Here is a 26060-nt window from a genome sequence, read left to right as displayed (position 1 = left end):
CAACAAGACAACGACAAGAATCCACCAACAGTATACAAATCAATATGGCTGACCTGACTCAAAAACACCCACCCACCCCACTCACACATGAAAACAAAGTTCACCACAGCCAGTCACAAACAAACAACCACACCCTAGGCCAACCCCAACCTCTCTCGCCACCAAAGGAACACAAGCAAATAGTAAAGAGAACCTGCACAAGCGACGCTGACACAAAACTCCACACATACATTAAGTAAAATAGAAACATCGCCACCCCATCCCCACTCACCACGGCCCCCTCCACCTCTTTCCCCCTTTTCTTCCTAATGTAACACTAATGTCTCAGCAAATGAAACTGACCTATAGAAAAGAGACATTGCGTATACTTTTGTAAACCAATAAATCTTTAATAAAAAATATGTTGAAAAAAATAAGGAGAGTGAAGACACTTACAAGTTCATTTGCACAAAGAGCATAGACATAGAGATATGAGACACTGATTTAAATGATTTATCTCAAGTAGGGAGAAGAGACAACAAAAAAACCATGCAAAGTGAAGTAAGCTGATATTTAACGCACACATCCCTTGCTCATATTCTTGTACAATATGCTTGTGATATGAGAAAGTCAAAGTTAATGTGGACTTCAAAAATCATTTTGTTAGATGTACCATATTAAGAATTTGGACTAGAAATAAATATAGGTTATGTGCAAAGATACCCTTATGGATTTCAACACAAGAACCATTTCCTAGAAAACAGGAGACAGGCAAAGAGAAATGGTTAACTTATCAAGAGTTATTAGAGCGGAGTCAAAGAGACTGTAAAATTAAAACAAGGAAAGAGTTAATAGCAGTTTATAGCCTTCAATTGTTTTTTTTTCTCATTTACAATTAACAGAGAGATTTAAGTTGGATAAAAAGACCTTTGGTATAGAACGAAAAACGATATTTCGAAACCAACTGTGTACAGATGACGAATATGTTATTGCAAAAATTTATAACCGTTTAATGTGTTCTTCTTGCATTTCAAATTTCAACAAGAAATGCATTATTAAATGGGCAAAAAGTGGATATAATATACAGGTGGAATACTGGGAACATGATCACATGCCTAGACTTCTTAATTAATACCCTGGTGCTCTTTACAATATTTTTTTCTAATTTTACAGGACACTGAAAGGTTTCAGTCCCGAAGTCAAGATCTGGAGCATAAACTTACAGCAAAAGAGCAGGAACTGGATCAACTGGCTCAGAAACAGAAAAGAGTAAGTGAGATGCAGATACGGAGAAAATTTTGTTTGTTTGTTTGCTTGGCAAAACTTGACATGTGAGTGGGAAAATTGTAATTATATTTATTACAGCAGGACACCATTTTGTTTTTTGCTTTCTTGGTAAAGCAGCTCTCACGTCCTAAATCATCAAGAGGCTGCTTTGTAGTGTTCTGTCTTTATCTGTTTGCAGCTATCTTGGAAAGAGTGCATTCCTGATACGTATCCAATGGTTTCTTTTTTCAGTGTTTTGATTTTTTCTTTAACCTGACATGAATATAAGTTACATAAGTTATGTAAATAAGGAGCATAACTTGCGTGACCTATGTAAAATAGCTGACAGCAAGATGAATAACTTAGTATTTAGCAGAAACTGAACTGCAGTTGAACAGAAACAGCGCTGATTGTGACAAAGGCAAGTCAGAATGAAAGCAGCTGCCATCTAACATAAAACTTTGTTTCTTTTTGTTCTCGTATGAACAATACTTCCATTTCCGAAAGGAAGTTTTCTTGCCTCTAATAGCTTCTTTGACTTTAGTTGTTAAGCACACTAGCATCTTTTTGTCTCTGGGTTGCTTTCCTGACATGCATTATACATTTCAGCTGAACTTTTAATACTGTGTTTTTAAACAGCTCCCTAGCATTCTGGAGAGATTTGACTCCCTTGGCTTTTCTGTTCCTTTCTTTTCCAATCACTTCATTTGCGCAAAGTTTCCTCTTATGAAGTCAAGTGTGACCATGTTGGATTTTCATCATAATTTGCATTTGTTGTTGTTGTTTAGTCGTTTAGTTGTGTCCGACTCTTCTTGACCCCATGGACCAGAGCACGCCAGGCACTCCTGTCTTCCACTGCCTCCCGCAGTTTGGTCAAACTCATGCTGGTAGCTTCAAGAACACTGTCAAACCATCTCATCCTCTGTCGTCCCCTTCTCCTTGTGCCCTCCATCTTTCCCAACATCAGGGTCTTTTCTAGGGAGTCTTCTCTTCTCATGAGGTGGCCAAAGTATTGGAGCCTCAGCTTCAGGATCTGTCCTTCCAGTGAGCACTCAGGGCTGATTTCCTTCAGAATGGATAGGTTTGATCTTCTTGCAGTCCATGGGACTCTCAAGAATCTCCTCCAGCACCATAATTCAAAAGCATCAACTCTTTGGCGATCACCGTTCTTTATGGTCCAGCTCTCACTTCCATACATCACTACTGTTAAAACCATAGCTTTAACTATACGGACCTTTGTTGGCAAGGTGATGTCTCTGCTTTTTAAGATGCTGTCTAGGTTTGTCATTGCTTTTCTCCCAAGAAGCAGGCGTGTTTTAATTTCGTGACTGCTTTCACCATCTGCAGTGATCATGGAGCCCAAGAAAGTAAAATCTCTCACTGCCTCCATTTCTTCCCCTTCTATTTGCCAGGAGGTGATGGAACCGGTGGCCATGATCTTACTTTTTTTGATGTAGAGCTTCAGACCATATTTTGCGTTCTCTTCTTTCACCCTCATTAAAAGGTTCTTTAATTCCTCCTCACTTTCTGCCATCAAGGTTGTGTCATCTGCATATCTGAGGTTGTTGATATTTCTTCCAGCAATCTTAATTCCGGTTTGGGATTCATCCAGCCCAGCCTTTCGCATGATGAATTCTGCATATAAGTTAAATAAGCAGGGAGACAATATACAGCCTTGTCGTACTCCTTTCCCAATTTTGAACCAATCAGTTGTTCCATATCCAGTTCTAACTGTAGCTTCTTGTCCCACATAGAGATTTCTCAGGAGACAGATGAGGTGATCAGGCACTCCCATTTCTTTAAGAAATAATTTGCATACACACACATAAACAAATTTAATAGCACGATGGTTGCTGTTCCCAATCCATTCAATTAAAAAATGAACTTGATTGACTTTTAAAATACATTTGTTGTTGTTTTTTTCTTTCCCACCCAGTTAGAGGGACAATTTAAAGAGCTGCACAATGACAAGCAGGAGACCAAAGTAGAAAATACCAAGTTGAAGCTTACAAACAAGGGGCTGCTGGAAGAACTGGAGAGAACATCCCAGGAGCTCCTCATTGCTCAGCAGCACTTGCAGATGCTCCAGGATGAGGCCAAAAAACTGCAGGAAGAAAAGGAAATGTGAGTGATTCCCAGAACTGGAATGTATAGCTGAATGTGTCTGAAATATACTCGGAGTCGAGAGTGGATTTCATGCTCTTTATTCAGCTCATGGCGGTGAGGAGGAATGGAAGTTCCCCCACAATATCTGCTTTATATACATTATTTACACAATGTAACTTGAAGCTATTGGTTCAGGTCCTGCCCTCCAGAGCAGCAGAACACAGGCTTGCTCCATGGGACAGCCCTTTAGATATTTGAAGATGACTACCATGCTTCCTCTCAGTTAAACAAACCCAACTCCCTCAACTGTTCCCCATAAGGCTTGGTTTCCAGAACTTTGATCATCTTGGTCACCCTCCTCTGCACACATTCCAGCTTGCCAATCTCCTTCTTACATTGTGGCACACAGAACTGGACACAGGATTCTAGGTGTGGTCTGACCAAGGCAGAATAGAGTGGGACAATTACTCCCCTTGATTAGGACACTCTACTTCTGTTGATGTAGCCTAGAATAGCATCACCCTTTTTTTTGGGTGCTGCATCGCACTATTGATTCATGTTAAGCTTGTGATCTACTCAAACCCCTAGATCCTTTTCACACCCAGCAAGTCAGATGTCCCCCATCTTATATTTGTACAGCTGGTTATTCCCGACATAAGTGTAGAACCTAATTTGTCCCTGATGTACGTAATTCATTTTGTTAGTTTGGGCTCAGTTCTCCAATCTGGGCAAGCAGACATTTGTGTCTAGTACCTGGAGTTGAAAGTAAGAGAAACAGACGCATTCTGAACTGTACAAGAATGTTGAGAGAAATAATGACCCCGGGGGTCCCTTGCAACTCTGCAATTCTATGGTGTTTGTCTCAAATTATTTAAAAGAAGCCAATATAGTTAAGTATGCATTTTTTAAAAAAGGAATTACAGCCGTACCTCGGGTTACAGACACTTCAGGTTGCGTTTTTTTGGGTTACAGATCCGCCAAAACCTGGAAGTACCAGAACAGGTTACTTCTGGGTTTCGGCAGTCGCACACAGATGTGCTATATCGCTCTTTGCACATGCGCAGAAGTGCCAAATTGCAACCCGCGTGTGCGCAGACGCGCCGCTGCAAGTTGCGAACGTGCATCCCACACAGATCACATTCACAACCCGAGCGTTCACTGTATTAAGGTTGCTGGTTAAAGGTAAAGGGACCCCTGGCAGTTAAGTCAAGTCACGAACGACTCTGGGGTTGCAGTGATCATCTCACTTTACAGGCCGAAGGAGCCGGTGTTTGTCTGCTCCGCAGACAGTTTTTCCGCGTCATGTGGCCAGCATGACTAAGCTGCTTCTGGCGCAACGGAACACCGACACCAAAGCAGTGCACGGAAATGCCGTTTACCTTCCTGCCAGAGTGGTACCTATTAATCTACTTGCACTTTTTGGCGTGCTTTCAGACTGCTAGGTTGGCAGGAGCTGGGACCAAGCAACAGGAGCTCAACCCACTGCGGGGATTCGAACTGCCTACCTTTTGATCAGCAAGCCCAAGGCTCAGTGGTTTAGACCACAGCACCACCTGCGTCCCTAAGGTTGCCGGTTATTGTTACAAAACCCCCAACACAGAACACAGATCCCAGTTCTCTAAGAATGGTTGTTATTATTAGGTTTTATTGTGATGATTTTTATTTGTCTCCTTCAGCGAGGTTTACAGAGTGACAGAAATGCTACAGAGGGAGAAGTCAGGGCTTCTTAAGCAGCTGGACTTTTTAAGGTAAGAAAATAAGGTGCGGCTTCCACCCTTGCCAGCAGCGGGAACCAGAGCAAATATTATAAAACCTCAATACAGGCAACTCCCCACTCACATGCAATCAGCATGGGTATGACTGCTGACATGCATGCCATTCTCAGCGCTGAAAGGGGGTGGAGCAGGGCGGGGCAAACTGGACTGGACTTGTGTACATCCTGCAGAAGAGAATCACCGTGTAAGCTGGGATTCCCCTGTAATAAGGTTTGGTTTAAAATCCTCTCAGCTTTCTTACCACAATACCATATCAATTTCTTAACACACTGGACTCCCCCACTGATAAGCGGGCAAAGTTGGAGGATATGTTGTAAGTTATATGTTGTTTTCCTTTCTTTTCGTGCCCCACCACTGCAGAGAAAGGAACAAATATCTGAGAGATGAACACGACGAATGTTTACAGGTGAGTGGGCTGCCCCAGACTACCTTCTCATAAAACGGGTGTTTTTTTCTTAGCCTTGACAGATTCTTAACTATATTGTGGCAACACACCTCTGTAGTTAAGTGGAAGAGCACCTTCTGTGCATGCAGAAGGTCCCAAATTCAAATCCCGACATTTGCAAGTGGGGCTAGGACAGTTTCCTGCAAGAATCCCTGGCAAGTTGTTGCCTGTCTGTTCTGAGCCAGATGGACCAGTTGCCAGACTTTGTAGATGGCGACTTCCTGTGTTACTGATTCACAAATGTGCACATCCATCATTGTCAACTTATTTGCACCCACTTTTACCACAAGTGCTAACAACATCATCAAAAACCAAATACAATACCGTATTTTTCCGTGTATAACACGCCCCTGTGTATAAGACGATCCCTATTTTTGGGGACTCTAAATTAAGAAAATGGGGGGAGATTGCCCAGAGTTGTTGAGCCTTTTTTGATTGCCAAAAATCGATCACCCACCTGACCGACGCTGCCAATCGCACGCGTCGTTGAAGCCACCAACCAACCGCCCAATTGCTGCCACAGCAGCCAATCGACAGCAGCCCTTGCCACAGCCACCAATCACCACTGACAATCTCCTGCTCGAAGCTGCAACCAATCGCCCATCCCCCCTCTGCACTATCCATGTATAAGATGCCCCCCAATTTTAAACATTATTTTTTAATAAAAAAACATGGTCTTAGACATAGAAAACAACTGTACTTTCAGATGATTTGGGACATTGGTGTATTGTCAATCTGCTGGAGGCAACAATTTGGGCACAAGCTCCTCTCTTCCAAAGATCCTTGCATATTTGTTTTTCTTTTATATATATATATAATTTTTATTAGTTTTTTTAACATATCATTTTCAACAGTAATTAAACATACTTTTACATCTTATTCAAATTTTTGACTTCCATCAATCCTGTCTGAAAATTCTCCATTCTAATCTCTCAGTATTCATTTCTTATCTTCCCTATTACATTTCAAACTCATAACCAATATCTCTATCTTTTTCTACTTTGTAACACTTCGTATATTTCTCCTTACAAAACTTCTTGTAGTCCTACTAGCGTAATTTGTTGATTACAGTTGCTCTTCAAATAATTCATATACTTCTTCCAATCTTCTGTCAATCTCTGGTCCTGCAGGTTTCGAATCCTTACTGTTGTTTTGTCCAATTCTGCATAGTCCATTAATTTCGTCTACCATTCTTCTTTCGTCGGAATTTCTTCTTGTTTCCATTTCTGGGCTAACAATACTCTTGCCGCAGTTGTTGCATATAAAAACAATTTAACATCTTGCCTATTAATGTCCTGACCTATAATACCAAGTAAAAACGCTTCTGGTGCATATTTGTTTTTCTGATTATTCCCAATCCCACTTTTGGTTTTCTGTTTTCACCTCCTTCCCTGCACCCATTCTCATCTTGGTGCCTTTAATGCTTATGTGGTTGAAATGCCGTTTCTATTTCCTCTTGGCGCCCAGATATTCCAAAGGTTGATATCCCCAGGCCTTTCTAGGGTACATCCAAGAACATTTGCCCCCAAATCTAGCCCTAACAGAAGATCTTTTGTCAACTAGCTAAGGGGTGGACCAAGAGACAGGGAAGTTTCCTTGCTGATGTAGATCCAGAACACAATTTATGGAAAGTTCTCATGTGCAAGTGCCATTGAAATGAATGGCTGTCCCACAGGAGCACAGTAGGATGCTTGTACAGTTCCACCCCTCCTCATGCACTGTTTAAATGACACCTTCATAGGAGTATAAAAAGGTAAAGGGACCCCTGGCCATTAGGTCCAGTTGCGGACGACTCTGGGGTTGCGCGCTCATCTCTCTCTATAGGCCGAGGGAGCCGGCGTTTGTCCGCAGACAGCTTCCCGGTCATGTGGCCAGCATGACTAAGCCGCTTCTGGCAAACCAGAGCAGCGCACGGAAATGCCGTTTACCTTCCCGCCTGAGTGGTACCTATCTATCTACTTGCACTGGGCTTTTGAACTGCTAGGTTGGCAGGAGCAGGGACCGAGCAACGGGAGCTCACCGCGTCGCAGGGATTCAAACCGCTGACCTTCTGATCGGCAAGTCCTAGGCTCTGTGGTTTAACCCACAGCACCACCCGCGTCCCTTCACAGGAGTATACAGCTCTGAAAATAGTGTTGAGTCTGCCATTTTATGTAACTCATTTTGAGGCAGTTTCTATAATATTTCTACAGAAATGTAAGAATGTTCCAACTGCAAGGTGGAAAGAGAGATCAGGCTCGATCATCGGCAAATATATGGAGAAAAAGGCTTTGCCAAAAAGGTAAGATTTTAGTTTTGCTATTGCGCACATTTATTCTTAACGTAGGGTGCAAAATGTACTGTAGTTAGATACTATTCAAATGAGTGCAAGAAATAGTTCTTTATTGAACTATTTATTTCCTACATCTATATAGTTTTTCTCCATACAGAAATATAGATTGCTTTTATATTTCTTTGCTGTCCTGTTCAGATAGGGTTCATATTCAAAACATATTCAAAATATGAACCCAAATTTCAAATTCAAAGTTCTGAATTAAATTTGTACAGGCATCCAACGTGATATAGAGATGTGACACAGAGAGTTTAAATGATACAGAGATGTGGTATAGAGAGTTTAAAATACGTTATGTTTGGTAATGCTTTTTCTAGCCAGTCTTCAGAAGACGACGACACATTTAACACTGAAAGGAGAAGAAATTCCACTGGTTTGAACGGGTATCTTTCATTTGATTCTGATTCTGCTGCTGGTGAGGGAGTGACTCAAAGAAGGCCTCTACAAAGACTAATATCAATTGAAGAAGATCACCTGCCCCAGCTTCTAAATAGACCGGGAGAGAGGACGCTAACCAAATGGTCTGAAGAAGATGAAACTAACTTGCCAGAACTGGAAATGAATGAGATCCAAACAGAATCACCATCTGAACAAACACCTTCCTTTCCCAGGGGGCAACCAGTAGGAAAAGAAACACTAGCAAATGTAAGAAACAAAACCGCATTGCTTTTATTTTGGAGGTGGATTTTGGCTAATTTATGGCTATCTCTGCTGTGTGCATTACATTAATAATAATAATAATAGTAATAATAATAATAATTTTTATTTATACCCCACCCTCCCCAGCCACGGTCGGGCTCAGGGCAGCTAACAAGCAATAATAAAAACAAGTTGAGTGAATACAACTTAAAAAGAAGATTAAAATACAACAATTAAAATATTGAAACATTAAAATATTAAAATGCAGCCTCAACACAGGAGGAAAAGGGAAAAAGAAAGAGGGGGAGGGAATCAAATTGGCTCTAAGCCAAAGGCCAGGGGGAACAACTCTGTCTTACAGGCCCTGCGGAAAGAAATCAGATCCTGCAGGGCCCTGGTCTCATGAGGCAGAGCGTTCCACCAGGCAGGAGCCAGTGCTGAAAAGGCCCTGGCTCTGGTTGAGGCTAATCTAACTTCCTTAGGGCCCGGGACCACTAGGGTGTTGCTATTTATGGACCTTGAGGCTTTCCGTGGGGCATACCGGGAGAGGCGGTCCCGTAGGTACGAGGGTCCTAGGCCGTGAAGGGCTTTAAAGGTCAAAACCAGCACCTTAAATCTGACCCTGTACTCCACTGGGAGCCAATGCAGCTGGAAAAGCACTGGGTGAATATGCTCCCATGGCAGGGACCCCGTCAGGAGCCTGGCTGCAGCATTCTGCACCTGTTGGAGTTTCTATTTGTTTTATTGTTTTTGTTTTTGTTTTGAATTTGCATTTTATTTATTTGTTAACATTCTTATATTACATCAGTAAATGTTATCATATTGCATTACAGGACTTACTATAATATAATTTCCAACATGTATACAAAAATGATATACAAATTTTATATATCTAGAAAGAAAATGAAACAAAAAAAAGAAAGAACAAGGAGAAAAAACAAAAACAATTCCCCCCAAAAAATCATATACATACCAACACACTAGACTTCCTGTCTATCCTGTTGTATATTCCTTTTTTAAAAATGAATGTACTCTTATTACAGTATTGCATATTTCTTTACATTTTATCTAATACATTCCTATATCAATATGTGCTCATAGCCTTATTTCTCAACTCAGTCTCACTCCAACGTCAATCAAATGCTAGCATAGATAGCGAACCTTTACTGTATTTTTGAACATATGTTTTATATCTATCCCACTTTTCCCACAATTAAGCCTATTTGAGCTGTGTCAACAGCAAAAAAAATCATAGTGAGTGTGTATTGAGGATACAGCAGGGAGAGCCAGTGTGGTGCTTTCTCCTTGTCTGGGGCATTCCTCTCAGCCCCAGCTAATCTGACCAACACTTGTGGATTATGGGAACTGTAGTCCAAAAGATCTGGGGGGCACCATGTTGAGTACTGTATTAGGACATGTATTAGACAACAGAGCTGCTGCACAATTGTAGCCGGAGGCATAGCAGTGGCAGTTTGGGTTAGTTTTGTCTAATCCTCCTTTAAAGCTATCCTGGTGATTGGCCATCATAACTTTTTCTGGAATCAAATTCCATAGTTTACCTCTGCACTGTGTGAACAAATACTTCTTTTTGTGTACCCCAAATCTCCCAATATTCAACTTCACTGGATGGCTCTGAGTTCTATTGGACTGAAAGTTTCATCTATCCGTTTTCTCTGCACCATGCATGATTTCATACACTTCTATCGTGTCCTTTTTTCTAAATTATAAAGGCCTGAATATGTTTACCATTCCTCATAGGCAGCTGTTCCACCGCAAGATAATTTCCGTTGCCCTTTTCTGAAACTTCAGTATCCTGCAAAGCGTGGCAACAGAACTGTACCTAGTTTTTCACGTGTTTATTTGTTTAATGGCATTATAATGGGTTTAAAATTTTCAATCCCTTTCTTAATGATCCCAAGTAGGGAATTCACCCTTTTCACAACCACCGCACATTGGCGTGATGTTTTCATTGAGCTATCCTGTATGGCTCCTAGTCAGTCGCTGTTAATTCAGACCTCATGAATGTACACGTGAATTTAAGATTGATTTATTGTTCCAATGTGCTTCACTTTATTATTATTCTTTTGTCTTACCACTCTGAACAATTTGGTGTCACCAGCAAACTTAGCCACCTCACTGCTCATCCCTAGCTCCCACTCATTTAAGAACAAGTTAAAAAGAGTTGGTTCAGCGTGAGAACTGTGCGTTTATTCCTGCTCACTGTTCTTCAGCCACTTTCTGGTCCATCGTTGGCCTGCCCTCTTATCTCATCTCTGCTAAACTCAGGAGTCTTCATTAAAACAGCCTCGGCCCTGTATACCTGAAGGAGCATCTCCACCTCCATCGTTCTGCCCGGACACTGAGGTCCAGCGCCAAGGGCCTTCTGGCAGTTCCCTCGCTGCGAGAAGCCAAGTTACAGGGAACCAGGCAGAGGGCCTTCTCGGTAGTGGCGCCCGCCCTGTGGAACACCCTTTCACCAGATGTCAAAGAGAAAAATAACTGCCAAACTTTTAGAAGACATCTGAAGGCAGCCCTGTTTAGGGAAGCTTTTAATGTTTAATAGATTATTGTATTTTAGTGTTTTGTTGGAAGCCGCCCAGAGTGTAAATTATTATTATTATTATTATTATTATTATTATTATTATTATTAAATGTTTTTGAAAATCAAAGAGCACAATTTCTAACATTATAGAATAATAACGAAGCACCTTCAAACACATAGGTGTGGACCTCTCCCTTTAAAAAGACCTTTCCCTTGCCTCTGTTTCTTGAAACCCAGGGGGGCGTGATTGCTTCCTCCCAAGTTTCTGATTAGTTCCACTTTGTCGATCAGTTCCTCCCTGTTGGCAGTGGCGTAGCGTGGGGGTGCAGGGGGGGGCCGGCCGCACCGGGCGCAACATCTGGGGGTTAGGGTTAGGGGGCGCAAATCCACGGGTTAGGGGGCGCAAATTACTTGCCTTGCGCCGGGTGCTGACAACCCACGCTACGCCACTGCCTGTTGGTGAGGACCAGGTGCAAGATAGGTGATCCCCTCGTTGCTTTTTCCACCTTCTGTATGTGCTTGCATTTTGCCTCCAGTGCACATAGTGAAATATGGACCGAGGAATCCCAAATGGGGAGTGGGGCTGCTTCAGGCATTTCCAAAGACCGTTCCAAGGGACTAATTCGGTCCCTGTGGCAGTCTATCTCTTGCTTTAGGTCAACAACTTTGGTCAGCTTTAGGTCAACAACTTTGGTCAGCCATCACGCATGTTCACCTCATCAAATCTGGCCCTCTTTGAAAAAAGTTTGGGCACCCCTGATTGTAGCTGTTGAGCTAGAGGGCTCTTTACTGGGATATGAAGAACAGTAGGAGACAGATTCACTCCTCAACGCTCTGCCTTCTGTAATGTAGCTAATAGAAAAAAGACAGTCACAGAACTGAGAAATTACACAAAACAAATGAAATACAGTGAAAATCCCTGACACGAGAACTAATCGACTATAAATATTATCTTGTGGAAATCAACTAAATAATAAAAATCAAAAAGCTTAAGGAAAAAATTAGAAAAACCTAATTATAATATGTCAGAATTTTTGGATTATGTCAGAATTTTTGGGTTTCTACCCTTGTTTGAATTTTGGTCATTTAAAGTTTATGATTTTTCTATTCCCTCCTGAGGAAACTGAATAGTTCAGTGAAACAAGGTTTGTAGCCGGCATCCCGTTAAGGCTTTGTTCTATTTTAGGTTTTTCTAATTTTTTCCTTAAGCTTTTTGATTTTTATTATTTAGTTGATTTCTGTAATGTAGCTGGCTTGAAAAGAGCAAATTATAAAACTCTCTAACACAGGGATTAAAATTTATCTCACTGGCCAGCTTTCTTACAAGATGAGGAGATAAGCTTTCAGCTGCCTACAAGAAGACTGTATTGTTTTTATCTTTTGATGTCATGAGTCTCTTGCAATGAGTGCAGCGTGTTGGGTTTTTTATTATTGTTTATTTGAATTATATAAGCCAACTTTGAAATACTATCAGACTTACGTTAGTTGCCCTTGGTTGTGACTGAAATCAATTAGAAAAGCTATTGCTATCAATTGATGTAAGTGGAACCAAAATTTACCTTATTTATTCTGGGTCCAGCCCATAGTACTGAAGAATGGATATAAATGTATTAAATAAATAGATATTTCATTTCTAAATATCTCCGCACCTCAAAAAGCAAAATGATTTAGCAGTAGGTGCAGTGCAGCTTACTGAACAATTTGCACTTGTTTGTTTGAAGGATGAACAAGGGTGCTTTGCTCCAAATGGTTTATTCAAGATTGTCATCGTAGGCAATTCAAGTGTGGGGAAGACTTCCTTTTTAAGGCGTTTTTGCGAAGACCATTTTTTCCCAGGCACTGCTGCTACAGTCGGTAAGTAAGTTAAAGGAAAAAAGAACACACAAATCACATTTGTCATACATATCCAGACTTGGTGACCCACACTTATTTCCATGGTTTATACGTGTCCTTGTATTTTCAGTCCTCGCTAAACACTGGCTTTTTAAAAGATGTGTCTCATTTCTCTTATTCTTTGGAATTGTTTCTAATTATACCATGGGTAGTGTTAAGTTGTGGGCGAACATATCAGACGACACAGCGATTCTTCAAACAGCTCTTGTTTATTTAAAGGCCAGAACAGAACTGAACTGAAGAGCTCAGTCAGCCTGCTTATATAGAGCTCCAGTACAACGTAACTGTAGCAGCTTTCTAAAACTATCCAATCACTGAACGTCACTTTCGATCCTTCATTTGCATACAAACTATCCAATCACTGAACGTCACTTTCGATCCTTCATTTGCATAACTATCTGAGAACTTCAGTACATAACAGGTAGGCAACCTAAGGCCCGGGGGTCAGATCCAGCCCAATCGCCTTCTCAATCCGGCCCATGGATGGTCCGGGAATCAGCGTGTTTTTACATGAGTAGAATGTGTTCTTTTATTTAAAATGCATCTTTGGGTTATTTGTGGGGCCTGCCTGGTGTTTTTACATGAGTAGAATGTGTCCTTTTATATAAAATGCATCTCTGGGTTAGGAATTCATTCATTCCCCCCAAAAAAATATAGTCCGGCCCCCCACAAGGTCTGAGGGACAGTGGACCAGCCCCCTGCTGAAAAAGTTTGCTGACCCCTGAATTATACCTTTAATGACGTCAACTGATGGAAAGGTGGGTGTGGTTTGAGGGAAGCAACCTGGCAAGGCAAATTGGATTCCCTTGTGGTTCAAGACTGGCCTGCAGGCTGTAGGTCCTGTCCCCCCCCCCACACACACACCTGGAGATAATCTAAGCTGTGTTCCTTTACAGGTGTGGATTACAGTGTAAAAATGGTGCCAGTGGATAACCACCAAGTACTGCTGCAGTTCTGGGACACTGCTGGGCAAGAAAGGTGAGGAAATGCCCTTAATGTCCTGCTGCAACACTGGCAGGGCTGCCCTTTATTTATTTGAGCCAGGCATAGGGGTCTCCTGGAAGGCTAAGGTGGGGGCAGTTGAAGAATCTTTATTTGCATCAGCCACTAACCATAGCAATAAAATAAAATAAAATGTACATCCCTAGCTAACACGACCAGTGGTCAGGGATGATGGGAATTGTAGTTCCTAAACAGCTGGAGGGCCAAGTTTGGGGATGCCTCAGTTAAAGGAGTTAAAACTCTCGCCTATCTGCTTCCTGGTGGTTTCTACCTGTAGCAATCCAATAACCCTTATGCCAGGGGTGAGAAACGGAATATATGCTATGCCCTGCTGTGAATTGCGGTCATATCCTGCAACCTTGGGGTCACCCTATACAGTGGTACCTCGGGTTAAGTACTTAATTTGTTCCGGAGGTCCATTCTTAACCTGAAACTGTTCTTAACCTGAAGCACCACTTTAGCTAATGGGGCCTCCCGCTGCCGCCACACCACCAGAGCACGATTTCTGTTCTTATCCTGAAGCAAAGTTCTTAACCTGAAGCACTATTTCTGGGTTAGCGGAGTCTGTAACCTGAAGCGTATGTAACCTGAAGCGTATGTAACCCAAGGTACCACTGTATGGTCAGATCATCTGTTTTCTAGGCTTGTTGTTCTGTTGGCTTTATCTGCTGTATGCTTTTGGTGCTAATGACAGAAGATTCATAAAGAGAACTGATTTGCAGGTACCGCAGCATCACCAAGCAGTTCTTTCGAAAAGCTGACGGCGTGGTTGTGATGTATGACATAACAGCAAAAGAGTCATTCACAGCTGTGAAGCAATGGTTAGTGAGCATTGAGGTAAGAAGGACTGAGAGTATGAGCACACTAGTGCTTTCCCCGGCTCCAGGGATGCGGGTGGCGCTGTGATCTAAACCACTGAGCCTCTTGGGCTTGCCAGTCAGAAGGATGGCGGTTTGAATCCCCACAATGGGGTGAGCTCCCATTGGTCTGTCCTAGCAGCTTGAAAGCACGCCAGTGCAAGCAAATAAATAGGTACCGCTGCAACAGGAAGGTAAACAGTGTTTCTGTGCGCTCTGGCTTCCGTCACGGTGTCCCATTGCGCCAGAAGTGGTTTAGTCATGCTGGCCACAGGACCCGGAAAGCTGTCTGCGGACAAACGTCGGCTCCCTCGGCTTGAAAGCGAGATGAGCGCCACAACCCCATAGTCGCCTTTGACTGGACTTAACCGTCCAGGGCATAGCTGTCAACTTACAGATTTGAAAATAAAGGACCAGCAGCCTCAAAAATAAGGGATCAGCAGCCAAAATAAGGGATTTCCCCAGCACAGGTATGTTCAACTTCTGAGCCCCTCCAAGCCAAAGGCAGAAAGTCCAGCCAGCAGCCAAACGAAGCCTCAAGCGGTGATTCCCACAGCACAGCAACCTGGCAAAGGGGATGCAGCAAGGAAAACCACCGTCACCTCTCCATTGGGAAGCGCTGAGCAAAGGCAAGTCCCCAGGCAACGCGGCCGATTTGATCGGCACAAAGCATGCAAGCTCCACCCCCCCAGTCGTTCTTAGACTCCTTATTGGGTGAGCAACGCAGCCAAGCAACACAGTTGGAGCCTCCCTCCTCCCTGGCCGGCAGGGAGGGAGGGAGAGGAGCTGCTTCCTTTGAAACCTGGGAAATTTAAGGGACATCATCAATAAGGGACAGCAGCGGGACACAGCACTGGGATAAGGGACTTTCCCACCAAATAAGGGACGGTTGACAGCTACGGTCCAGGGGTCCTTTACCTTTTACCTTTACCCTGGCTCCTGCACACTTCTACTGCTTGTGTTTGAAACAGGACATTAGCCACAATCCAAGGTTATCTTGTCTCTTCTTGAGAAATTCTGCTGTTTGGTGTGCTTTCCCTCAAACAAGCTTACATTCAGTTAGAAAACAGAAGCCATGGTTAAGCAGAGATGCGTACAATTCAGGCAGCTCTTGGGCGTGTGCATGACAGCATCAGTAATTTGGAGTTCAGCGTGGGGGTCATCTACACACACTTCTCTGGTGTGAACAGCAACATAAGAAAAGCACTGGAAACGCAGCCGTTTGTTCAAAACCACTAATGTGTACGTAGTTAAAATATGGATGTGGTTGATTAATTGTATCACTATGCCACTTTTCACTAAAATTACTCTCAAAGTGGCTTGTTGTTGTTGTTGTTTAGTCGTTTAGTCGTGTCCGACTCTCCGTGACCCCATGGACCAGAGCACACCAGGCACTCCTGTCTTCCACTGCCTCCCGCAGTTTGGTCAAACTCATGCTGGTAGCATCCAGAACACTATCCAACCATCTCGTCCTCTGCCATCCCCTTCTCCTTGTGCCCTCTATCTTTCCCAACATCAGGGTCTTTTCCAGGGAGTCTTCTCTTCTCATGAGGTGGCCAAAATATTGGAGCCTCAGCTTCACGATTTGTCCTTCCAGTGAGCACTCAGGGCTGGTTTCCTTCAGAATGGAGAGGTTTGATCTTCTTGCAGTCCATGGGACTCTCAAGAGTCTCCTCCAGCACCATCATTCAAAAGCATCAATTCTTCGGCAATCAGCCTTCTTTATGGTCCAGCTTTCAAAGTGGCTTAAAAACAATAAATCACAATAGCATATTAGAACATCACAAATACAGCATAAATCATACAAAATAATTTACAAACCGTCAATAAAGCAATCTGTAAAACACCATTAACAAAACAGCAACTAAAACATAAGCTAAACAGAACAACAATAGCAAAAGGCATATTATTAACAAATTAATTAGGCATTTATAATCTGTAACGGAATATTATAACCACAATGTACCGGTATATCTGGAATGTCGGGTGTACGTATTTTTGTGTCTGCTTGCAGTGCTGGCTATGAGCTTTCAGTGCTTTCAGGAGAGACCCTGTATTTTAACTGCTGTTCGTTATCTTCTAGGAAGCAGCAGGGGAGAATATTCCTGTCCTCTTGCTTGGGAACAAAACAGATAATGAAAAAGAACGGGAAATCCCCAAGGGATTAGGAGAGCATTTAGCCAAGGTACAGTATGAAGAACATACAGTTCTAAAAACAACCAGTAATGTACATTTAACAAAACTCCATGTTCCTCTTGGGAACAACTTCTGTGATAACAAGGTCAACGAATATTACCCATCTGTGGCATGAAGTCAAATATTTGATTTTGTATATCTCATTAAGCTGAGGCCTTTGAAGCTATCTCATTACGACTGAGGAAGGGCTTGCTTTCACAATGTGATGATCAAGTTTCAAGAAAAAATCCGTCTGAATTGCCTGTTTCAATTAGAGCTGGTTTACTTATCCTCTTCATGAGGGAGCAGCTTTCTTTGAGTACATCGATTTCGTGATCCTGGGTACAAGAACAGATTTCCTTTTGACGAGAAGGCACTATAGATGGATGGGAGTCTATGGGCAGCTGCAAATTTGCCCTGTGGCCCTAGAGAAGAGGAGTAAAATACCATATTTTTTGCTCTATAAGACGCACCAGACCACAAGACGCACCTAGTTTTTGGAGGAGGAAAACAAGAGAAAAAATATTCTGAATCTCAGAAGCCAGAACAGCAAGAGGGATCGCTGCGCAGTGAAAGCAGCAATCCCTCTTGCTGTTCTGGCTTCTGTGATAGCTGCACAGCCTGTATTCGCTCCATAAGATGCACACACATTTCCCCTTACTTTTTAGGAGGGAAAAAGTGAGTCTTATAGAGCAAAAAATATGGTACTTCTCCTCATCCCTGGCACCAGCAGTTGCATCTTCCACCTTGGTTTAAAGCTGAAAGTCACAGCTCTCTCATAGTATATAAAGCTGGATACTACCAAAATTAAGCCGTGCACTACTTTTAAGCACGTCGAAGAATGAGCCCAACTGAAGCAGAACCAACTTGAAAACCCGGTAGATCTTACAAACTTATCAGAATTCTTTGAGAGTGTCAACAAGCAGATAGAGGTAATCTGGTTGACAATGTGTACTTGGACTTCCAAAGAGCTTTAGACAATGAACCTCACCGGAGTAAGCTTAGCAGTCAAAAATATAAAATAACACTCAGGACAAGGGTGATTCTGGTTTGAAGCCTATATAGTGGTATCTTGGTTCTCAAACTTAATCCGTTCTGGAAGTTGTTCCAAAACCAAAGCGTTCCAAAACCAAGGCATGCTTTCCCATAGAAAGTAATAAAAAACGGATTAATCTGTTCCAGACTTTTAAAAACAACTCCGAAAACAGCAATTTAACATCAATTTTACTATCTAAAGAGACAATTGAGCCATAAAATGAAAGCAACAATCAATACTGTACTATAAAATAAATAAGACAGTGTTGTAGATGATAAAAATTAAAATTACATTTTTTTTCTTATCTGCACTAATAATAGTTATTGTTTTATTGTTTTATTATTATTTATTATTTTATTTTATTATTGCTTTTATCAATTTCTGCAATCACACAATCAATCAGTAGCTGAACTGGGTTTCACACAGTCACAAAAACAAATTAACTGAAAAAGCCACAAAAACGGAAAATAAATAGCTAAAACAAAAGCGCCAAACTTAATCTGTTCTGGAAGTCCATTTGACTTCTGAAATGTTTGAAAACCAAGGTGCAGCTTCTGATTGGTGCAGGCGCCCTGGAAACAATAGCTGACAGCTGCATCGGACGTTCGACTTCAAAAAAAGTTTGAAAACTGGAACACTTAACTTCTTGGTTTTTGGCGTTTGGGAACCAAGGCGTTTGAGAACCAAGGTACCCATGTACCAATGGTGTATTATTGATCAATGTGTCAGAAGGAGCTCTCCCTGCTCCTAAACCCAAAGGAAATGTCGGGGTATTTAGATAGCCTTCAAAAGGGCCATATGTAAATCTCTTCCAGCAAATCCAGGCCTTAAATTATGTAACTATCGGTGTGTATCATCTCATTATGAAAAGTGATTGTCTCAACGCAATACATGACTACAGTGGCAAAATTATATTTTAAAAAATCTAACCGCCACAATGCAGCAATAAAGGAAGTCATAGTGGCTGTTACATAAATACAAATATATTTTAGGGGACAGCGGATGCTTTTACAGTGGAATGAGATTCTTGAGATATATGTATAAATTTAGATTTAGTCCCCAAGGGTGCTTGTTGCTAAATGATGTGAGCAATGATTTTTTTTTCTTTTCTATTATAGGATTACAATTTAATCTTCTATGAATGCAGTGCTCTGTCAGGTGATGGCATAAACAAGTCTGTCCGACACTTGGCCAGGTAAGGAAAAGTGTTAAGGATGCTTTGCAAACGAGGGTCCATCAAGTTTTATAAATGGGTTCCAGTGAACGAGTGTGTTCATGATGTTTGAGTGGTCCTGGTGTGGGTGTTGCTTCTCATACCAGGAACTCAGTGAAGAAAACTATTATGCCACCATCAGTAGGAGAATTGTATACCAAGTACACGAATAAGATTTGAAATGGGAAAAGGAGCATTCAGCATGAGTTGGGAAAGTGAACATTGGTGTAGCTTCTATTTGGAATTGTATATCAGAATGATTCTTTGGTGATCTGTGGCAAATGGTTATGAGTGTCGGTGTAGCTCTTCAAGATATTTCATTATCTTAACTGTGTTTCATTGTCACTTTGAAAAGGGTTCTTGGCATGTAAGTAGCCTAGCTTAGTTTTAAAGGATAATTTGTCGAAGGTAGATCCAGAGGTGTAATGGGGCGGGTTGTAAGGCCAGTTGCCCCAGGGTGCAAAATAGTTGAGACAAAAAAATTCGACCACCTGGTGCTGCCGCCTATTGTTGTAAACAAAAATCTGTCCTTTTTCCCTTATGGGGTATCCAAGAGCCCATATAGAGTCCTTACATAGGTTCCCTATTGGTAGGAGAAAATACCAGAGGCGAACCAGAGAATTTTGAGAAGCAAAGCAGCTAGTAAGCCTGATCTTTATTGATCTGTTGCAACAGGGTGCTCCCCTCACCCGCAGGAAAGGAGGAGGAACCCAGAACAATGGCGCACAAGGCCTTATATGGACTTTTGAAATTGTCACCCTGTAGATCAAGACCACTCCCAGAATCATCATACATACATCACAGAAGGGGTGTAACCTAAGACCACCCCCCAGATACATCATACCTACATCACAGAAAAGGCGGTCTGAAACAGAAATTTGAATGTTGTTTTTCTCCTGTCTTTGTTTATCTCCTGTCTGGCAGGTTATTTGATTGGATTGCCTGGGGAGCCTGGCCAGTCTTTTGTAGTGATAAATACATAGTTCCTGGGCCATGTCACAGGCTCACACTCTATTCAAAACAAAACAAAAAATTTTTTCCTTCCAGTAGCACCTTAAAGACCAACTAAGTTAGTTCTTGGTATGAGCTTTCGTGTGCATGCACACTTCTTCAAAGACAGACATACCCTTAAGACAGGATTTGTGAAGGAAAAGACAATGGGGAGGCTTTTCCATTTTCCTTTGACCTTGCAGAGAAAACATTTGCTCAGTTTGGGAATCAAAATGGTTCCAGGTCAGTCTTCCTGTGCTGATCTATGTACGTGCTTGGTTGGTACACTTATGAACATTTAACAAATACCTAAAACCTCAAAATTCCTATCACACTCTATACAGCTGCACACTTCCACTTCAAACAGCTTCACCATGCAAACCAGGAAATGACCTCTCCAGACAACTGGGCAACTCTTCTTTTCCCACCTCTGTGGCTGTGATCTGCTGGGTAATGTGGATGCCATTGGGCATGCATACTATGTCCAGTTTCCACCCACCCACCCTCTGTGCAACCCCGGGTGCTAGCAATCCATGCTACACCACTGGTTAGATCTATCAATGGCTATTAACCCAGTTGGTTAACAGAACATAATATTCACATTCATGTTTCTTTCTGTAGGGTTTTAAAAGAACAAGAAGAAAAGGTGAAGGAAAAGACTATTCAGCTACATCAAGCCTCCAAGAAGAAGACTTGTTGTACCAAGCAGTAGGGGACGTTTATGGCTTATACACACTTAACTTTTGCCCTGCTCTTTCTAGCCACTGTTCTGCACTTAAAAGGACTGTGGCCAAGCACTGGGATGGGGGTTTTTTAGCCTTGGAGCTTTCCGTATGAAAACCTTCTCTTTGGTGCTCATTCTGAGCAAATATCAATTCAGGTTTTCTTCAGATTGATGTTTCCTCTGTTTGAGTTCTAAAGAGCAGCTTTTCGCAAGGAAAGCTCTGGGACAAAAACAACAACCCCCGCTCAGACACAGACCTTTTAAGGAAACAGTGGATGAAGGGTAATAATTGTGGGGTGTGAAACACAGAGCAGTCAAATACAACATTCCTAGAGTGGACATAAAAAGGGGATGTCTGGACCAGCCAGTCGGAACTTCCTGTTTCCTCCTGGGCTGGGGCAAACTTCCTCTACATGTGACCAGAGGTGGGCGTGACCTTACCTGTACAGGTAACAAAACAAGACAGCCATCTCTCTCTCTGACTCCATTACTCGAAGAAGAAGCATCTCTTTAGCCTAAGATGCTCCAAGAGAGGACAAAGGAACTATCTCCTTATGGGATAGATTCAATAATAATAATAATAATAATAATAATAATAATAATAATAATAATAATAAATTCTATTATTTATACACCGCCCAGCCACTCTGGGCAGCTTACAACACATCTGAAAACATAATAAAAACATCAATCCTTTTTAAAAAGGGTAAGTGTGGATAGGCCCTATGTCCATTTTTTCCTGTTAATAAGTAAACTTAGTCTTTTCCCCTTTGCATAGAATACCACATCTGCCGCACAGTACAGTCAGAAGCATTCGCCAACAAATCATAAGAAAGCATCTGAGGAACACTAGCATACTGGATTATGCTAACGGGTATTTGGTTTCTGCTGGGCTGTAAATTATCCCAGGTGACGCCCCCCTTCTGTTGGCGAGGGCTTCCTTTCGAAAACCCATTTCTCCTACAACTTCCTGCTGGTTTCTGGTACTTATTCTCCTGCTTCCTCCTCTTCCTGGGATGGAGTTTGACATTGATAACTTCAGGGCTCATCCTCACAGTCTTAAAATCTGCCTTGCCACTGCCTGTTTCCCTTAACTGGAGGTAAAGCCAGCTTTTTTTGCCTAATCAATATTAACATGAAAAAGCGTTTTTTAAAATTAATAAAAAATGCATTCAGTTGTGCCATAAAACATTCGTTTGCTACATCATGGTTTTCCCTGCTTCCATACCCCACACACTTAAAGGTAAAGGGACCCCTGACCATTAGGTCCAGTCGCAAACAACTCTGGGGTTGCGGCGCTCATCTCGCTTTATTGGCCGAGGGACAGCTTCCGGGTCATGAGGCCAGCATGACTAAGCTGCTTCTGGCGAACCAGAGCAGCACACAGAAACACTGTTTACCTTCCCACCGGAGCGGTTACCTATTTATCTACTTGCACTTTGATGCGCTTTCGAACTGCTAGGTTGGCAGGAGCAGGGACCGAGCAACGGGAGCTCACCCCGTCGCGGGGATTCGAACCAATTTCATTGTTGTTGTTGCTGCTGCTGAATTCCAGGTGCAACTTTCTCTCCTCCCCGGATGGATTTCCCAGGCAGAAAGTCCCTTTTCTCTCATTGTGGCTTACTTCTGAGTTGGAGTGCCTGACTCAGTTGCTAGCACACCAGGCACAATGCCCTCTCCTCTCTCCATAGTCTTTCAAAGTGCAAAAGCTTTGCTCCCTCTCCTTGCTTCCATGTGTATTGGCAGCCTCCAAGTTCCCCAGCAGCCCAGGCAGCTGCATGCAGCAGCCAAGCTGGTAGCAAACAGTGCGCCAGCTAGACTGGTGACTGGGAGCGGCCGCCAGGACCACATAACACCGGTCCTGAGAGATCTGCACTGCCTCCCAGTACGTTTCCGAGCACAATTCAAAGTGTCGGTGCTGACCTTTAAAGCTCTAAGCGGCCTCGGTCCTGTATACCTGAAGGAGCGTCTCCACCCCCATCGTTCAGCCCAGAGATCCAGCTCCAAGGGCCTTCTGGCGGTTCCCTGACTGAGAGAAGTGAAGCTACAGGGAAACAGACAGAGGGCCTTCTCGGTAGTGGCGCCCACCCTGTGGAATGCCCTCCCTTCAGATGTGAAGGAAATAAGCAGCTATCTTCTTTTTAAAAGACATCCGAAGGCAGCCCTGTTTAGGGAAGTTTTGAATATTTAATGCTGTATTGTTTTTAACACTTGATCAGAAGCCGCCCAGAGTGGCTGGGGAAACTCAGCCAGATGGGCAGAGTATAAATAATAAATTATTATTATTATTAGTAGTAGTAGTAGTAGTAGTACTGGATAGGATTTACTCCAGAGGGGGAGGAAGTGCCAAGTGAGCCGTGCGCCTTCACAGCCACATCATTCATGTTGGTGGCAAGTAGGGTTTGGTCAAGTGAATAGCCCAAAGTTGTTGGTTTATTTTCTTTGCACAATCTCCAATAAAAAATTGAAGTTTTTGAGCTATTTGAATGGAAAAACGACACAGCCGACAGGGGTTGCCTATGTCCAGATTTCCCCAGACATTTAAGCAATTTCTGCCCAGACACTGCTTCTGACAGCTGATTGCCGGCTATGTCCAGGAGAGTCTGGACATATGGCCACCCAAGTGGTAAGGGGGAAAATAGGTATATAGAAAAGAGAATTCCTGGATGCAAATGTCCAGATTTGGATGGCGCTGTGGTGTAAAAACCAGAGCCTAGGGCTTGCCGATCAGAAGGTTGGCAGTTCGAATCCCCGCGAGGGGTGAACTCCCGTTGTTCGGTCCCAGCTTCTGCCAACCTAGCAGTTCGAAAGCACGTCAAAGTGCAAGTAGATAAATAGGTACCACTCCAGCGGGAAGGTAAATGGCATTTCCATGCCCTACTCTGTTTTCACCAGAAGCGGCTTAGTTATGCTGGCCACGTGACCCAGAAAAACGGTCTGCAGATGAGCGCCACAACCCCAAACTCGTTTGCAACTGGACTTAACTGTCAGGGGTCCTTTACCTTTTACTCTTTGGTGAGAGACCCCCCCCCAAGATTTAATTGCTTTGTGATTATTCCAGATAAATAGAAACCTTTCCCATTTTATTAGTTGATCATTTGTTGTTTGATTTACAATATTCTGAAGTGAGATTCATTTGGGAAATAAAACTTTTAACTGCTGAAATGAAAGAAGAGTTTTAAACATTGCTTAATAAATTCATTGGAAAGTTGTTCATAATTATATTTATTGTATTTATATGAATATTGAGACAAAAAGAAATGAGTATGTTTTGTTAAAAATATATTGATTTATTTGTTCCATTTTATTTAGTTTTTGTAATTATTTTAAATAATGTAATTCAATCACCTCTGTTTTTCTCTATTTGCCTAACTGCTATAAAAAGATCAAGGCTGTTTCTGTATTAGTTTGATTCACTTTAACAATTGTGGCTGTAATCCAAGGCTCAGAAAGACAAATAAGATTTTTTCCTGTTTTCTTCCAAAGGTTTTTTTTATATTTTTCTTTAAAAAAATAAACATTTTAAATTATCAAATATTTTATGATGATGAATAACATGTTTAGCACACTGTGTTCATATATTTACTCTCCCCAAATGATTTCTGTGTAGTAGGAATACTTTTGTATAATACCATGTACAGTCTCAGATCATTACAGTTCCTACACCAAACCAATATGAAATGGTAGAGAAATCCAGGCTTTTAGAAGTCCATGATAAACATGATGACAAGTATGAAGAAAGAAAAACTGATAGGCGCTCAGAAAATGAGATTGACTGAATTTCATGTCATATACACATTGATGGTTTCTTCTTTTGACCCTCATCCCCACGACGGGGTGAGCTCCCGTTGTTCAGTCCCAGCTCCTGCCCACCTAGCAGTTCGAAAGCATGTCAAAGTGCAAGTAGATAAATAGGTACCGCTCCGGCGGGGAGGTAAACGGCGTTTCCGTGCGCTGCTCTGGTTTGCCAGAAGCGGCTTATTCATGTTGGCCACATGACCCAGAAGCTGTACACCGGCTCCCTTGGCCAGTAAAGCAAGATGAGCGCTGCAACCTCAGAGTCGTCCGTGACTGGACTTAATGGTCAGGGGTCCCTTTACCCTTTACCTTTAAAGTAGGAAAGCCAAAGAGATGCTAGGTTCTTACACTCCATCTGCTTGTTACATAACCACTTCCTCCTCCACAGGAGGACCTCTCCTCTTATTCCATAACTACAGTGGTACCTCGGGTTACAGACGCTTCAAGTTACAGACTCTGATAACCCAGAAATAGTACCTCGAGTTACGAACTTTGCTTCAGGATGAGAACAGAAATCGTGCTGTGGCAGCAGGAGGCCCCATTAGCTAAAGTGCTGCTTCAGGTTAAGAACAGTTTCAGGTTAAGAACAGACCTCCAGAACGAATTAAGTACGTAACCAGAGGTAGCACTGCACTAAGCTTTACACTTTGTCAAAATCTTTTTGGAAGTCCAAGAATACCATGAAAGCTGCCTCCATCTTCAGGCTTGTTGACTCTCAAATATGTTAGTGAGACAGGACGTATTCTTGACCGGTTCCATGTCAGCAAGGCTTGCTCAATATGCTTGGCTATTTTATCTGGCAGTGCTTTTTCTGAAACAGATATTAAGCCAGGGGTTATCAACCTGGTCCCTATCGCCCACTGTTTCAGGATTCTAGGTGGGCGGTAGGGGGTTCTACGGCACAAGCTGAATCCTCCTTCCATCGAGCACTGGTAGGCGGTAAGAAAATTTCACCATCAAGAAAGATGCATTAGTGGGTGGTAGGTATAAAAAGGTTGACTACCCCTGTATTAGGGACGCGGGTGGTGCTGTGGGTTAAACCGCAGAGCCTAGAACTTGCTGATCAGAAGGTCGGCGGTTTCAATCCCCGCAACAGGGTGAGCTCCCGTTGTTCGGTAGGTACAAATAGGTAAGGTAAACGGCGGAAGGTAAACGGCATTTCCGTGCGCTGCTCTGGTTTGCCGGAAGCAGCTTAGTCATGCTGGCCACATGACCTGGAAGCTGTACGCCAGCTCCCTCGGCCAATAAAGCGAGATGAGCGCCGCAACCCCAGAGTCGGTCACGATTG

General features: G+C 42.5%; 1 protein-coding gene and 1 long non-coding RNA gene across 2 annotated transcripts in view; both read left to right on the top strand.

Moving 5' to 3' along the window:
* Positions 1–21434, top strand: part of CRACR2A (calcium release activated channel regulator 2A) — a 43892-nt gene extending 22458 nt beyond the window's left edge. The window contains exons 8-19 of the mRNA XM_083615625.1: positions 1153–1248; positions 3182–3369; positions 5028–5099; positions 5487–5532; positions 7764–7852; positions 8221–8548; positions 12806–12938; positions 13874–13955; positions 14702–14816; positions 16920–17021; positions 19166–19242; positions 20872–21434. Coding sequence (XP_083471751.1) covers positions 1153–1248; positions 3182–3369; positions 5028–5099; positions 5487–5532; positions 7764–7852; positions 8221–8548; positions 12806–12938; positions 13874–13955; positions 14702–14816; positions 16920–17021; positions 19166–19242; positions 20872–20962 — 1419 coding nt within the window. The 3' untranslated portion in view covers positions 20963–21434. The remainder of the gene's footprint in view (positions 1–1152; positions 1249–3181; positions 3370–5027; positions 5100–5486; positions 5533–7763; positions 7853–8220; positions 8549–12805; positions 12939–13873; positions 13956–14701; positions 14817–16919; positions 17022–19165; positions 19243–20871) is intronic.
* A 1033-nt stretch (positions 21435–22467) lies between these two features.
* LOC310763584 lies at positions 22468–24509 on the top strand. Its single transcript, XR_014548679.1, has 2 exons — positions 22468–22710; positions 22749–24509. It is a non-coding gene; the product is annotated as an uncharacterized lncRNA (long non-coding RNA).
* Positions 24510–26060: the final 1551 nt, after the last annotated feature.

This window comes from Podarcis filfolensis (genome assembly GCF_964270895.1).
Source record: "Podarcis filfolensis genome assembly, chromosome: 5".
Lineage (NCBI taxonomy): Eukaryota > Metazoa > Chordata > Lepidosauria > Squamata > Lacertidae > Podarcis > Podarcis filfolensis.
The sequence above is the reverse complement of the archived record's forward strand: the minus strand, read 5'-3'. Positions and strand labels throughout refer to the sequence as shown.